Here is a 16551-nt window from a genome sequence, read left to right as displayed (position 1 = left end):
CAAGAGGGACACTTTGAAGAATGCATAGGAGCTGAGAGAGAAGCTGCAGATGAGAGACAGTCTGAAGATGGCTGTTGAAAGCAGATTTTGCTCCAGAGAAGCTAAAAGAGGACAAATGCCCCAAGAGCAACTAAGAGTGACATTTTGGAGGAACTGCAGCCTAAAGAGGAATGTCCTAGGAGAAAGCCATTTTTAAACCAGAACTTTGGAGCAGCCGCCAGCCACATGCCTTCCCAGCTAACAGAGGTTTTCCGGACACCATTGGCCATACTCCAGTGAAGTTACCTGATTGTTGATGTGTTACCTTGGACACTTTTATGGCCTTAAGACTGTAACTGTGTAACCAAATAACCCTCCTTTTATAAAAGCCAATCCATTTCTGGTATTTTGCATTCTGGCAGCATTAACAAACTAGAACAGGAAATTTTCCCCAAGTGTGTCTTCAAACACTCTTCCTAGGCCTTCACTCTTCTCCTTCTGGGACACCAGTGATTCTTATATTTGTTCACTTCATGTTGTCCATCATTTCCCTGAGATCCAGTTCAAATTTTTCAATTCTTTTTCACCATTTGTTCTTCTGTGCGCTTGCATTCAATTCCTTGTCCTCAAGTTCACTTATCCTTTCTTCTGCCCCTTCAAATCTGCTGTTGTGTGTCTAGTATATTTTTAGTTTGATCAATAGCGTCTTTTATTTCAGTAAGATCTGCTATTTTTTAAATGTACTCTTCCAAATTCTTCTTTATGCTCTTCTAGAGTCTTCTTGGTGACCTTTATGTCTTTAGCCATCTTGTTGAAGTTGTTTTGGAGATTTGTGTGTATTCTTTAATTCATTGCTCCAAATTTTGTGACTCTTCTTGCTTTTTAATTTGTTTGTCTTGTCTATGCCTTTTAGATTCTTCAAGTACTTTTTCGTTTGCTTCAGGGCATTTGCTTGTCTTGCTAATGTTATTTTGGGAAATGCAGGATTATTTGAGCATGTAAATATAATTTGGCAGATCTACACCTTGCTGGAGTGCAGTTTCCCTATCCTGCCAACAGGCCACACTCTTGAGCCGCCTTTTCCTCTCAAGTCAGTCTTCTCCAAACTTCTCCTAAGTGCTGGGCAGGGTTCAAACTGAGTGGGGAAACAAGCAGTGCACCCATTCTCCATGTGCACTGGGGACTGCCTGCCCTGGGGCTGCTATGTGGGCCCTGTGCAGTTCGGCAGGGAATCCACTCAAGGGAACCCTCCAGATCAAACTTGCCTGGTCCCTGCCTGCTGTGTGCCCACAAGCCTCTGAAGTGTTGGAAGGGCTCCTGATGCATCAGTATGGCACCCTCTCCTATCCCCACTTTTTGCTGGTGCACCCCATGGACTTTTGTGGGGGGAGAGTAAGTACTGCCTCCTGGGTTCCCTCATGGGAAGGATCACCTCCCCAGCTAACTGTCAAGGTGTGTGCAGGGGAGTGGAGAGCCACTGCTCACTCCCTTTCCCAGTGGCCATCTTGCTGCTGCCAGTCCCAGGAGGCGGTCCCAGCTGAACAAACTCACCCATCCCTCGAGGCACCATCTCTCCATTTTTTTTTTCTAACTCCCCCACCACATACTGTAGGGGTCTCTCTGTGGCCAGTTACACACTGAAACTGCGGTCCCAGGTGTCCTCTGGTCCCTCTCTAGTTTCTTTCACTGAGGAGAAGCCCACTCCACCTCAACCACTCTGCCATCTTCCTCAAGTTGAATTTATGAGTTGCTCCTCCAATGCCTTTCAGTTTCCAATTGTGTGACTCTTTCAAAATCTCAAAAGCCAGTCTGTGATAGCTCTGAAGTCTTTTCTCTAAGAACACTGCAGATCTCCCTGCAGTAGTCTGAAGCTCCACATCTCTCACAGGGACACCACCTGAAGATTTCTGTTTGTACCATTTGTAAACTATGTCATCCACATCATTGCATTTGGCTCCTGTTGCCCTCCTCTTCTTTTCAGCCCCTATTAATGGCATGTCCTGCTTTAGTACATAGTCCGTAATTAGTTTCTTATTTTTTGACATGATAAAATTTTGATTTATTGATTGCAAATCCATCCAATACACTTTAAGAGATCTAGTTGTAATTTCCCTCTCTTAGTCACATTGAATTAGAATTAAAATAAAGAGGAAAGCCCTACTTCATTGAAAAATATTTCAGCTCAAGGTTCCATAAGGCACAGGCATTTGGGATAAGAGCTCATGACCAAAGTGTTAGTTGAGAGGTTAATGTTCTATAAACTCATAAAGCTACCAAAGGTCCTGTCTGGCTGTTGCTCCTGTAAAACATGTGTAATCAATCAGAACCCCCCTGCTCCTTCTCTCCCTCAACACCACTTAGGAATAATGGGAGTGCCTGCATACTCTCTTGACTCAATACAGGAAAAGGGATGAAAGGAAGAAGGGAGTTGTGTGAGAACAGAATCGGGGGATAAGTCTGAATAAAAATGTGTGCATGAGAAGGGAGTTTGAAAGACTCAAATTCAAAGGCAGAGTAATTCTGGGTAGCAGAGAGGCAGGGTGGCTTTTCCCTTTCCAAAACAACCAAATTTTACCTCACTGCCATAAAGACAAACAACAACAAAAAAATGGTGCTCATATTATAGGTCTGTAAAGTAGAGTTCACTGGGAAGCAGCCCATCTATCTGGATAAATATTCCAAGCTGTCATGATGGACCCTGATATTGGGATGTCTGGAGAGGTGAAATTTGGGAATCTTGAAGTAAACAAGAAAGTTAATAGGTTCTGTTTTCCCTATGAATGGAATCTAATTTTTACTGCATTACATATAGCATTTTAAGAAGCATGAGCTTTAATGTGATTGTCTCTTATGTTTACCAAGATAATCTATAAATATGTAAAGAATTGATTTGATAATGGCACTTTTCAATTCTCAGAATATTTTCCTTGTGTACATCTGGTATGTTCTCAAGTATTATTTTTCACTGAATCTATTCCATATTTGGGAAATTATCAAGTTTCAGAATCATGGCAGTTCTTAGAGATGAGTCCAAAAGTTTTACAAATAATTTCCTACAGTTAAAAAATAAAAAAGAAATCTTTAATTTTACTTCTAAATTTACATCAGTGAAGGGTGTTAAGTAACATAGTCATCATATTTTAGACATTATCTAATTTCTCTTTAATACAGATTTTGCTTAATTTGAACCAAGACTCACCTTTTCTACCACCTGAAAAATAATAAGGAGTTTCTCTACTGGTATTTCTGATATTTGTTCCCATATATCCTTTTGTTGGCATACTTTTTATATAGTTCTCTGCCTTCAAATTTTCCTTTCATGTCTTCCTGGCACTGCCCAATACCTTGGAAATGTCCTACTCTAGATTAATTTCATGATTTTCATTCAAGATGCACAACCTCATAGGGAGAGACAAAAATTATCAATTTTATCCATTCTATGTTCTATGAAGAAAGAAAAGTATGTCAGAGAAATGAGTAAAAGAACTGGTATCACAGTAATTTTTCCTCCCTTTATCACTGAGGCTAACTGGCTTCCATTAATTTCCAAACAAATAGGATTCTCTCAAGTCTCTCATCTGGGAACCCAGAAGAGTGCAGACTGCTGGTTTTCCTTTAACATTTGTTGCAAGAAATTCCAATTTAGGGGATGAAGCATAGGAGGATCATGAAAGGATATGATAGTAACTAGGGTACAGAATCAGTGACAATCTAGAATCAAGAAACTTTCTAAAAGAGGCAGCTACAACTAAGGAAATTACTAAGTAGTAAATATTATAAATGTAATAAAAAGTATTTTTTAGCCAATCACAGCACCACTACCTCTGGCTAGCCACCCACCAAAAGCATGCAGACCACTATGGCAGTTATGTTGGTGTGTCAGTATATACTCAGTTCATGTGCATTGAATGCTTCCTGGTGGTACATTCAACATTTCCAAAACAGCCCAGGCAGGTGAAGGTCACATAAAAAGGAGAGACTGACCTGGGTCCCTCAGGCTCCAGGGAAGGCTTAGAGTGTATCTCATAATTAGTAATGCCACTATTTCCACAAACAAAGCAGACCTGTGGAGAGCCGAGTAGCCATTTCAAGAGGCTTTGCCAGGAACATGATGTAACTGCAGATTGACTGACAGTCTAAGAGTGGAGAACACAGCTGTGTATTGCTGAATGAGACACAGTGAGGGGAGGCTGTATGAGCCCAGACTCAAACCTACTTTACAGGGCAGCTGGAGGGGGGGGGGGTGCTGGGCTGCAGGGGGTATAAGGACCCACTGAGCACAGGTCTCAGCCACAGGAACAGGTTCAGAGGGAAGGTAAGGGCTGGTTTTCTGTTAGGTCTGGGGCTTCCTCTACATGTAATTTTCCCCCCTAGGAACCTTTCTAATTTTGGGATTGTGTGACTTCCTTTGAATTGTCTGAATTTGGAAAGTTTCATTGTACTATAAGGAAACATTCTCACATGCAGACTGTCCCTTATGGAGGCAGAAATAGCTCCACCAGTGGTCACCTGGATCAGAGATCCGAGGCAGCTAAGGGCAGCCTGGTAGGTCTTTTCCAGTCAGACTCAGGGAGAGACCTCGGAGGGATTCCCTGATAAGGAAAGTCTTTGGGTGATTCAGGTTAGAACCAGGAGGGAGGCTATGGCCGGGTCAGTATCCTATAAACCAATCACATTTGATTTTCCTCCTCACACAAAATTGTGCATGTCAGGCTCATCACTGGTCAGGTTGTCTCTTTTTGTCCTAATCCATTTTCTTTCTCCCTAGTTTACTAAGGCCATCAGGGTTCCTCAAGCCAAAATTGCCATCAAATGAGTTCTGCATCTCTCAGGATCTGGTCTGCCTTAGTTTTGCCCCCAGTCTTGGTCTTTGATTCAGAGTAGCCCTTGGATCTCCTATCTTTCATACATATATGGGGATGTTCTCAGAGAACAGCAGCTGGGCCCTTGGTGCTTTATGTCCCCATAGTTGGAGGAATGGGAAGTGCATTCTCAGGGCCAGCACACAATATACTGCTTTTTATACAAGAATACATGGTTGTATTCTGTTCTTTTTTATGACATTAAAGCAAACACACTGTCTGCAAAGACCTTTAATCAACTACCTTTACACACTTGCATTATTTATTAATATTGTGCTATGTCCTGTTGCTTAGAGATATTTTCCTCATTAGAAATTGGTAAATGTAGAGTATTGATATGTGTTCCCAATTTCATTATTTACTCTCCATGTAGAGATCTTTGAGTAGAGTAAGATCTTTCCTTTCTCCACACTATCCCCTGCTTCCCCTGTGGAAGAGCAGAGATTTACCTGGGTACTCAGTGTGAGGGAAACCTGCAAATCACAGAATCTGGAGAACACCAGTTGTAGCTAAATAGAACCAGGGAATTTCCCATGTTGGGGGACCTCGAGCTGCCAGTGAATGTTGCTTAGGTCTGTGTCATGAAATGGTCCAAAACTAGGAAACCATTAGGTATCCCACTTCAGCTCTTTCTGCAACTCACCATCCTAAGAAATAGAGGTCATAATTCAATCTCAACAGACAACTGTTTCTCTTTCTGAATTGTTCCATGTTTGGTTTGAGAAAAGGGCTACTATATTTGGCCTTTTTGATCCTCAGAATTTGCTGAATTGTTCTAGTAAACTAAAAAAAAAAAAAAAAAAAAAAAAAAAAGCGTGATTCTTCATTTTACTATAATGCATATATTTGAGAATTTCAATATGTGTCTAGAATCCCATTTATGCCAGCATTTGTATATTTTGGTTCCCTTCTTTGGTGTTAAAATAAGGGCAAGCCATTTCACCACTGGTAGATTGGTGAGACTTTCTCTTTCCCTAAAATTGTTAGTGCTTTCAATTTTATCTATATCCCCTTAAGTTCCTGAATACACTCATGAGAAGTAGTAGATAACCTGTTTGGGAATGCTGGATTCATGCTTAATTTAATTAAATATTCCAGGGAAACTCCCAAGTGTTCTATGTACTGGGCCTGGCTCCCACTACACGATGAGGACAGGAAGTTCCAAGCTACAGGGAGGGGGACAGGCAGGGGCAGGGCGAGATGAGGAGGGGTTACTGTCAGGATCCAGGCCTTCCTCTCCTAAGGGTTCCCTGTGTCTCATTTCTCATTCTGTGATCCTGTCATTTCTGTCAGTATAGGAAAATTTGGCACTGAACATCAGTCATGAAAATTATCGGTGGCCCTCATTCATTATTCACCATCCATGCTTTGCTTCTTCTTTCTTCCACAGAGACTCTTTTCCCACATTCTCCTCCCCAGTTCCCCTCAACCATCTCCCTACTTATGAATTGGGCCTGCCAATGACAGCTGAGGGCACTGCTTGGCATCACTGGCAGAAATACACTTATTCAATTCAATCAGTTTTAATGCTGAGTCTTGGGCCAGGTGATAAGGATCTCAATGCTCAGGGCATCACTGTCCACTGGTCCTGTGAGACTGGGAGCAGTACTCATTTTGAAGAAATCAAGTCACAACCTGTCTGAGATTCTAAGGTATCTGACCTGCTTTGACACCTATCCATCTGACTTAGGCAGATTCTCATTGTTATTGCCTGTCTTTACTTCCCTTTCCCTTACTCATAAAGGATCAAGATCTATGCCTCAGTGGAGCGGTACACCATTCTGTACGAAAGCAAAAATAGCATAAGGCCTTGTAATAGCCTCCCATCTACAGTCTAACCTTAAACATACTCCCGTATTAACTGTCCTAGAATGAAGTTGCAATTACATTATTCTCCCTCAAAAACCCTCAAATGGTGCACCATGATCTACTTTATTAAATACAACCTCCTCATTCCCGTTCCAGGCACTCCATGATAAGGTCCTATGAACTTATTTTTTACACTTCCCCTACATGTAGCCCAACACAAAAAAAATCGACTGGAAACTCTCTCACACTCTAATCTTTTCAGCTTTGAAGCCTTTGCTCTTAGCCTTTTCCCTGCCTAGAATATGTCCATATGCTCTGTGATGTGCAGAAATTATCCCAGGTCTTTTATAATTCTCCCCAACCAAAATCAACTTTCATTTCCTTGGAGTTCTCATGGCATTCATCTCATATCTTATCATATCTTTTACTACCTTGTATTACTAATAATCATGAAATTGTCTCAGTCCTTTTACTGGATTCCTTGAGGGCAGAGACCTTGTTTAATTCAACTCTGTAACACTAGCTACATATAACAGACTAAAGAAATAATCCTTTGACTGGTATAGGCTGACAATAGGTAAACAATAATTAGGAGAACACTGAGAACCGAAATACGCAGTTTTAGAAATGTGATTCAGGAAATACTTATGGAATGCCGACATTACCAAGATTATGCCATGCACTGCAGGAGATACCAGATGAAAACAAGGTCCCTGTCCTCCAGGGAAGCATACTATAGAAAAAGCACAGGATATGACAACAGGGGACCTATATTCCAGTTCAAAATCTGTCACTGTAAACGATGTGACCCTGAAGAAGTCATGTCGTACGCCTCAATTTCTCTCTCAAAGAACCTACCTCACAAGCTTAAAACCTACATACCTCACAGGAATAAAACTTGATAATAATTGTGAAGGAAGATGCCAGCGAACCAAAGAACGGCTGGAATTGCCTCTTACACGTGGAGGTTACTGACAAATCTAATAATGACAGCAGAAATGCTGTCAGGCTGGAGCGAAGGAAGGCAGTGTAGGCGCACGCGCAGTGGGGAAGAGGCGGCCCCAACCGCACGAGCCAATCTCCTCTTCCGCCTGTGGACTTCTGGGTGGCTACACTTAACCGGGAAGGGCTAAGACACAAACTGATGCCGCCCTGAAAACGCCACAGAACCAATGTGGATGCATAACACCTCGCAAAGCGGGGCTAGGTAGGAGACTGCGGCCCCAGAGTCAGTATTCTACATCGCTCCCAGGCGACGAGCCATTTCCCTGGCTCCTTTAGACTGGAGGCGGGCCTGCAGACTCCGTGGTGGGAATTCTTTCTGGCTTCCAGGCTTGAACCCCAGCTGGAGGCCGGTTCCTCGCGGAGGTGAAGTTGCCGCGGGGCAGTTCCTCCTGTGCTGCACTGAGACTCCACAGATAGACGGAAGGGAGCAGCTGTCACAAAGCCCTGGCATCGCATCAGTTCCTTTTCCGGTTGGAGCTTGGTCCACAAACCGCCACCCAAGAAAGGCGATTCGAGGCGAGATCCCCGGGAAGTTGGGAGCGGTCGGGTGCGGGCCTGATTCTCCCAGGCCCCTGCGCTCCCTCAACCTCGGCACTGGGCTCGCCAGACCCTGTGTGTCTGGGATACCGCCTCCCAGAGTGGGGCAGGAGTGCACAGCTTCTCTCCCCACAGCAGCGGGGAGAGGGGCTCTCGGGAGGAAACCTGACGTTAATTTTCTCTTTGAATTCTATCAAAGAGGACACTTGAGAGATGGGGGCCGCCCTTGTCCATTGCTGCCTCCGGGACAGCTGCCTGGCGGGGATGGGAGCTTTGCAGGACACAACCATTTTTTTTTTCAGTGGGAGGTGGCATCATCATTGCAGGGCGGCAGTCGGCCTGAGTGTCAGCGGGGTTGCCCATCGCGAGGCCCCATGCTCAGGTACCTACAGCCACTACTAACCTCCTGAAGCGACCTCAGTCTACTCGATGAGCCAAGAGAACCCAGAGATGCTGCTGATGCAGATTCAAAGAGCACCTGTATGCAGAGTGCTTTTGGGTGCTCCTCTGTTCCATCCAGAAGGTGGAGCGACTTCGGGGTGAGGGGTGGGTCAATAACATCTACCACTGCACTCGGAGAAGCATTCCTATTCTCCTGGCTTATGGTATCATGGCATAACAGGTCAGTTCACACTCAGAGACATCAGCCTAGGCTTACACAAAACCATGGAAAGTGGCTTTATACCTCCTGAGCTGGTGTGGGCATCAAGGAGCCAGACATTTCTTTGAATACTTGTGGCATCCTCAAAACAACTGTGTTGCCCTTTCTGTTGGATCACAGCAGGGAAAATCAGACTCAGGAACCTTGCTTAGATGTTTAATGTCCCTGAGAAAATATAAAGTCAGCAGAAGGGTTACCCTTACCAGCACTCTCCTTATCTCGGAAGAGCCTTAATCATCACCAACTTTCTTTCTCTCCAATTATATGACCTGAAGTGTAGATAACTTACAAATAAAGGCCAGCTCTATCTATGTATAATTAAAGTAAATAAAAAGTTTAAAGTACGGTTACAAGTTATCTGCACAGTGCCCTTTATATCTTGCAAAGAATTGCCAAAGAAAAATGATGACAATCAGTTTGCTTAGCTGGAGAGCACTTACTTGTAGGAATGAGGCTACTTTTCACTAATTATTTTTCTTCTATTCTGATCTTACTGTCTCACCTCTCCTGCCAGTATTAATATAATGGAAAGGAGAATATCAAATGTTCCCCAGTGGGCTTACATCTTCACAAGAGGATGACAGGACATAGAAGTTGATTTTCCCCCAATTAAAGATAATAGAAAGGGGTGATGGGTTAAAATTTAGGGAAACTCAAATATGTTCTATTTCATCCTAATCTTCCCTTGACGTGGTGAAGATGGGACTAGAAGCACACCAATTAATATTTGCCTTATCTCATTGCTCCTTTTAGTCGGTGGGTGTCAGTTTCCTCACCCACCAACCTTTCCCAAGTCATTAGAAAAAAAGCAAAGTTATTGACATCAATTGACAATTTTCTTCTCTGAGAAGTGCTGTGTTTCAGAGTTGAATAAAAAGAAAAGAGAGAAACATCAGTCCTGCAGTAATTTGTCATGAATGTCCTAATACTTGACAGTTAATTTTCAAGGGGAGACAGGACAGGACCACACTGTTGCTGTCCATTTTTCTCTGATAATAGGGAATAAATCAACATGGGTCATGTGGCTTTCTTCTTGACATGTGTTCTTTTTTCCTGCCCTCAGTGTTATTGGAAGAGATCCTCTTATTGACCGTGTACCAAACCTGATGGAGCCTCAGTGGTGAAATGTGGCACTAACAGACAAATCACACAGAGGATTACAAGTGCCCCTAAAGCAGGATGATGATGAGAGATCTGAAGTTCACTGCACACTTGAGCCTCCAGTTTGGTGCTCTGTGGGAGACTAAGGGATATGTGAACCAGGGCTCCACTCAGAGTAAGAAACATACCCCACAGCTGGACAGTCTTGATCCTGAGAGCTCTCGCCAGCTCTTCCGGAGCTTCCGCTATCATGAAGCAGCTGGCCCCTTCGAGGCTGTCAGCCAACTGCAGGAATTATGCCATCAGTGGCTGAGGCCAGATGTTGGAACTGCTGGTGCTAGAGCAGTTCCTGGCCATTCTGCCCAAGGAGATCCAGACCTGGGTGCAGAAACATCACCCACAGAGCATCAAGGAAGCTGTGGCCCTGGTAGAACACTTTCACAGAGAATCTGGTCAAACAAGGCATGAGGTGAGAAGATTCCTGGTATAAACAATGAAATATAATAAAGGTGGATGTATTAAAAGGTACAGCTAATTGAGGAGTGATACGGATATTAGGTCACACTTCTCTTGCTTCCTTAGGACAGCCAACACAGCAGCTAAAACCACAGGCCTGCACCAACAGTTAGTCCACGGGTTTCTGAGCTTTTTCCTGCTGTCCATAACCCACAATGCCCAGCAGGTGCTCTGGGTGTGTTAGCCCCAGTGTTCTCCCCTAGGCAACAAGGCTTGGCACAGTGGAGATTGGATACCACCCAGGCTGTTTATTGATCCCTTTGGCTCCTTCCTTTCTGCCTTCTCTCTTTCTCTTTGTTTTAATCACATACTGTTACTTCCTTCAGTGCCTGGTCTATCAGGTAATTCTGAAATGGGTGGTACGTTTGCTTCTGTGTTGGCAAATACTGAAGTGAAGTCCTTTCTCTTCTTTAGAATCTGTTGACATTCGAAGATGTCGCTGTGTATTTTTCCCAGGAAGAATGGGAATTACTGGACTCTTCTCAGAAGGCCCTCTACAGTGATGTAATGCAGGAAAACCATGAGACTGTCATCTCTCTAGGTAAAGATTCTCCCTTTCCTTTGTACAGAAGTTCTTCAGTTTTCAGAAAATGCACCCCCGTGAGAGTCCCACTGTTCCAACAGATGGTTGCTTTTGAACTTTACAGTGTGGGGGAGGGGAAAGATGTATCCAGATTGCCTGGAGAGCTTTTTTTCAAATACACATGCTTTGTTTTCTTATTCTAAATAAAATTTTTATGCATGATGCTGGGGGCTTCCCTCTAATCCTGCTCTTACTATGTTTTCCCCATCTCAGTAAAGGGCATCACCATTCACCCAGTTGGTCAGGCCAGTAGCCTCATGGTTGTCCTTTATTCTCATCTGTCTTTCATACTCAATCTCTCAGCAAGGCCTCTTAGCTCTAGTTTCAAAATATATCCTAAATCCAACCATGCCTCCACCTCTCCACTGTTACTATCCTAGAGTAAGCCACTGTCATTTCTAACCAAGCCACTGTCACTTCTAACCAAGGCTGTTGCAATAGCTTTCTAACTGTTGTTCTCTACCTCCACTCTCGCTCTCCCACTCTGTTTCCCACACACCAGCTAGAGAGATCTTTTAAAGATATAATAAGATCATGATATTACCCTGCATTGACTTCTCAACTCATTCAGAATAAAATCCAGACTCCTTTCCAAGGCTCACAGGGTCCAACCCGACCTGGCACCAACTTCCCTCTCTACCCTCATCTCCTTTTTCTGTCCTCTTTTCCCTTCTTGCTTTCCTCAAACATGCCAAGCTCATTTCTTCCTCCTGGATTCCTCTGCTGGCACACTTTTCCACCACATATTCACATGGTTCCACTATCTCTCTGCTTTCTGGTCTGTTCAATTCTCTTTCTCAAAGAGGCCTTCCACAATCCCTTTATCTAAAATAGCTTCACCCCAAAGCCAATCACTGTTCTCTTAAATTATTTTAGTCTTCTTCAAAACATTTACCACTTCCTGACATTATTTTATTCATTCATTCACTCACTCAGTTCATTCATTCATTTAAAATCTGACTCTGCCAAAAGAATGTAAGCTCAAAACAAACAGGGATCTTTGTCTTACTTCTTTGTCCCCAGCACCTAAAGCAGTGTTTAGCACACAGTGGACACTCAATATTTTTAAAATGACCTAGTGATGATACCTACTCCTTGGATACCTATATTTTGAAAAATTGGATAAAGTAATTCTAGTCTGTCCCTTCTACTTGGATGCAAACCAGTGAGCTACAGGAATGTCAGAATTGTCTCCAAGAACAGTACCTCATGCTTAGGCACTAAAAATTCATTATAATTATTACAGGAATGAGTTGTGCATATGTTACCCAATCCACGGACCTTCAGACTGGCTCCACTGGACCCATGCCATCCAGGACAGGGATGAGTCCTCCTAAAGAGTTAAAAACACCATAATATTTTCCCTGCCACTTCTGGAGCTTGTTTCCTTCTTGGTTGAACACAGGGTATTCCTGGGTCAGAAGAGGGGAACATGCACTGGATACCCATTCCTCATATTCTCTTCATCTACCCACTTTAGATTTATTTCTTAGCTCCCTCATTACATATATACCCACAACCACAATAGAATATAAACCAGATATTCCATCCAAGATTTTTCTCACTTAACCATTTGGAGTAAAAAAAATGTATGAGTCATTTTCTCTTCCTTAAATTGTTTGGAATTAGTGGACCAATTAATTGTAAGGTTGGCAGTCCATGGCTTGAAGATTTTCTTCTCAGAGTCTTATTTTTGCAGACTAAACATGAAGTGATCTGTTTAGAGTAAGGGAAAGAACCGTGGATCCAAGGTCCCAAGAATTCAAGGGTAATCTTGGAGAGTCTTCTACTGATAAGTGTACGTATGGGAAGAGGAAAAGTACTTCTTCATAGGAATCTTTACAGGGGCTTAGTATTTTAAGATCCTGCTCCTGAATTTTTTGATTGAATTTCTTCTTGAGATAATCATAGATTCACATGCAGATTTAAAATATAACACATAGAGAACCCGAATACACTTTACCCAGATTTCCCCAATGGTAACATTTTGAAAAACTGTAGTATAATATCACAATCAGGATACTGATGTTGATACAATACACCAATCTTATTCAGATTTCCCCAGTTTTACTTGTACTTATTTGTGTATGTGTATGTACTTAGTTCTATACAGTTTTATCACATGTGTAGGTTTGTATATCCACTACCACAATCAAAATACTGAACAGTTCGATTGCCACAAGGACCTCTCCTATCCCCCTTTTATAACCACAGGCACTCCCCTCCCATATACACTCCACCCCATTACTAACCCATGATGACCTCTAGTCTATTCTACATTTCTAAACTTTTGCCATTTAAAAAATTGTTATATAAGAGGAATTATAAAGTATATAATCTTATGAGATTGACTCTTTTCATTCAGCATAATTCCCTGGAGAGTCATCCAAGTAGTTGCATATATTAATTGTTCATTCCTTTGTATTGCTGAATAGTGTTCCACATGGTTAAGCAAACTGTTTCACCATTCACCCACTGAAGAATATCTTTGCTGTCTCCAGTTTTTGGCCATTACCAAAAAAAAAAAAGATGCTCTAAATTGTGTACAGGTTTTTGTGTAGACATACATTTTCATTTCTCTGGGATAAATGTCCAAGAGCATAATTGCAGGTTCATGTGAAAATTGCATGTTTAATTTATAAGAAACTGTCAAACTGTTTTCCAGAGTGGTTGTACCATTTTACATTCTCACTAGTAATGTATAAGTGATCCATTTTCTCCACATCCTGGCCAAAATTTGATATTATCTGTCTTTTTTATTATAGCCACCCTAATGAGTGTGAAGTGTTATCTCATTGTGGTTTTTGATTTGCATTTCCCTAATGGCTAATGATGTTGTGCAATTTTTCACTTCTTTATTTGCCATCTGTATATCCTCTTCAGTGAAATTTCTTTTGTCCATATTCTAATTGGATTGTTTGTGTTTTTACTGTTGTCTTTCCAAAATCCTTAAATACCAGTCTTTTTTAGATGTGTGGTTAGGAAATAATTTCTCCCAGTCTGTAGCTTGTCTTTTCATCCTCTTCCCATTAGGTAGAGCAAAAGTTTTAAATTTTGATGAAGTCTAATTTTTCCTTTTTCCTTTTATGGATCATGCTTTTGGTGTCAAGGCTAAGACTTCTTTGCCCAACCCTTCCCAAAGATTTTCTCTTACTTTCTTTTTCATAAAAGTTTTATAGTGTTACTTTCTACATTTAAATCTGTGGTCCATTTTGAATTATTGTATAAAGTGTGACATTTAGGTTGAGGTCCCTTTTTTTGCCTATGAATGTCCAATTCCTTCATCACCATTTGTTGATAAGATAGTGCCTTCCTCCATTCAGTTGCTTTTGCACCCCCCCCCCACTGGGTTTTGCCAGCTTTTATTTTTTTTTTTTACATTTTTTATTGTGAAATATAACATAAATACAGAAAAGTGATATGTTCAATGTACAATTTAGCAAGTAGTTAGCAAATTTCAAAGAATGTTATGGGTTACAGTTCCACAATTTCAGTTATTTCCTTATTGTTAAATATAACATGTATACATAAAGGTGGTAACTTTCAAAGTACAATTTAACAAGTAGCTATAGAGCAAATTTCAAAGAGTGTTATGAGTTACAGTTCCAGCATTTCAGTCATTTCCTTCTAGCTATTCCAATACCCTAGAAATGTAAAAAATATATTTTTATATAAAGGTTAAGTATTTGTAATCCTTTGTTAAATCCTATCTTCTCAGTTGCCACTCCTCTCTCTGGTTTGATCACTTTCTCAATCTTCAGAGATATCTGGGCAGTGACCACCCTAACATGTTCATATTGAAAAGGGATGTGAATGTTATGGGGAAGGGGGATGCCCCTGGTTGATGTTCTTGAAGAGGCTATTGCCTCTGGGTTTTGGGACTTATCTGGCATAGAACAACACTCTGGAGGATTTAAGTTTCTGAGAAATAAACTTAGTGAGTGAAGCTTTTATAGAGTCTCAGATAGGGACGTGGATATTCTTCAGGATTCTCAGGACTACTGTTGATTTGGGCTTGGCATACTGTGGCCATTTGGAATATCTAGCTAAAGCTTGCATAGCAGTAACCTCCAGGACAGCCTCTCGACTCTATTTTAAATCTCTTAACCACTGAAACCTTATTTTGCTACCTTTCTTTTCACCCTTTTGGTCAAGAAAGAACTTTTAATCCCTCAATGCTGGGGCCAGGCTCATTCCTGGGAGTTGTGTCCCATGTCACCAGGGAGACTCACTCCCCTGGGAGTCATGTCCCACATAGGAGGGAGGGTAATGAGTTATTTGCAGAATTGGGCTTAGAGAAAGGCCACATCTGAGCAGCAAAAGAAGTTCTCTGGAAGTGACTCTTAGTCATAATTATCGGTAGGCTAATCCCCCTTTATAGCAGTAAGTTTCATAAAAGCAAGCCTCAAGATCAAGCACTTGAATTATTAAGTAGGGGTTCCCTAATTTCACTAGCATATATTCTGTCCAAAATAAATAATTAGGGTCCCACATTAACCTCACTTAGTTGTTCAATCATCGTCACTCTCAATTTTAAGCAATTATCATAACCCAGAACACCCCATAACTCTTATCTTCACCCCAATTATTTACCCCTATAATTGGTGTGGTACTAGTATTCCTATTAAATATAGTCCATAGTATGCAAGAGGTAGTTTTTACCATATACCACTCTGTTGTTAACTCTTTGTACAAGTGTCACACTTTAGAAGTAGATCATACCAGAACTTATTTATATTTGTAATGCTAAACTGTGAGATACATTACTTTAAACAATCCCCTTCAATCATGTTTGCCTTCAGTATGGCACTGATACTTATAATCCCATTAATAAAATATCATCACCCCTGTCCAAGGATTACCATTTATTTTTGTGTTTTGAGCTTGTATCCTGTGACTTTTACTGAGCTCACATATTAGTTACAGGAGCTTTTTTGATTCCTTGGGATTTTTTGCTTAAATAATCACATCATCTAAAATGCCTTTTATTTATTTTTCTTGCTTTATTGCAGTGGCTCAAACATTCAGTACTATGTTGAATACAAACAGTGAGAACAGATTACTTATTTTCTTCCCAATCTTAGTGGAAAAGCATTCAGTCTTCCAACATTACTTATATTAGCTGTAGGTTTTTTGTCAGTGCTCTTTATCAAGTTGATTCAAAATTTTCTGAGAGATTTTATCATAATTGGATGTGGGATATTTGAAATGCTTTTTCTACATTGATACGAGCATATGATGTTTCTTCTTTAGCTTGCTGATATAGATTATGTGGATTGATTTTCAAATGTTGAACCAGCCTTACATTCCTGCAATAACTCCCACTTGAGCATAGTACGTAATTCTTCTTATACATTGTTGTGCTCAGTTTGGAATAATTTGTTGATGAGTTTTGCATCTAAGTCCATGAGATATATTGGTGTACAGTCTTTGGTACTGTCTTTGTCTGATTTTGATATCAGGGTAAACTTGGCCTTTTAAAATGAATTGAATTCTGT

At 41.3% G+C, this 16551-nt stretch overlaps 2 protein-coding genes across 2 annotated transcripts in view; both read left to right on the top strand.

Annotated features, from left to right (window-relative positions):
• Positions 1-1182: 1182 nt before the first annotated feature.
• On the top strand, positions 1183-9977 carry LOC119522468. The gene is made up of 6 exons (XM_037820921.1): positions 1183-1371; positions 4447-4524; positions 7567-7679; positions 7778-7857; positions 7983-8574; positions 9917-9977. The coding sequence occupies exons 1-6, from the start codon at positions 1183-1185 to the stop codon at positions 9975-9977; spliced, it is 1113 nt and encodes a 370-aa protein (XP_037676849.1).
• Positions 8751-16551, top strand: part of LOC119523094 (zinc finger protein 449-like) — a 113406-nt gene continuing 105605 nt past the window's right edge. The window contains 4 exon segments of the mRNA XM_037821854.1: positions 8751-8814; positions 9917-10274; positions 10276-10423; positions 10885-11011. Of these exon segments, the coding sequence (XP_037677782.1) occupies positions 10033-10274; positions 10276-10423; positions 10885-11011 (517 nt within the window). The 5' untranslated portion in view covers positions 8751-8814; positions 9917-10032.

Source organism: Choloepus didactylus, chromosome X (genome assembly GCF_015220235.1).
Source record: "Choloepus didactylus isolate mChoDid1 chromosome X, mChoDid1.pri, whole genome shotgun sequence".
Taxonomy (NCBI): Eukaryota; Metazoa; Chordata; class Mammalia; order Pilosa; family Megalonychidae; genus Choloepus; species Choloepus didactylus.
This window is presented reverse-complemented; position numbering and strand designations above follow the sequence as displayed.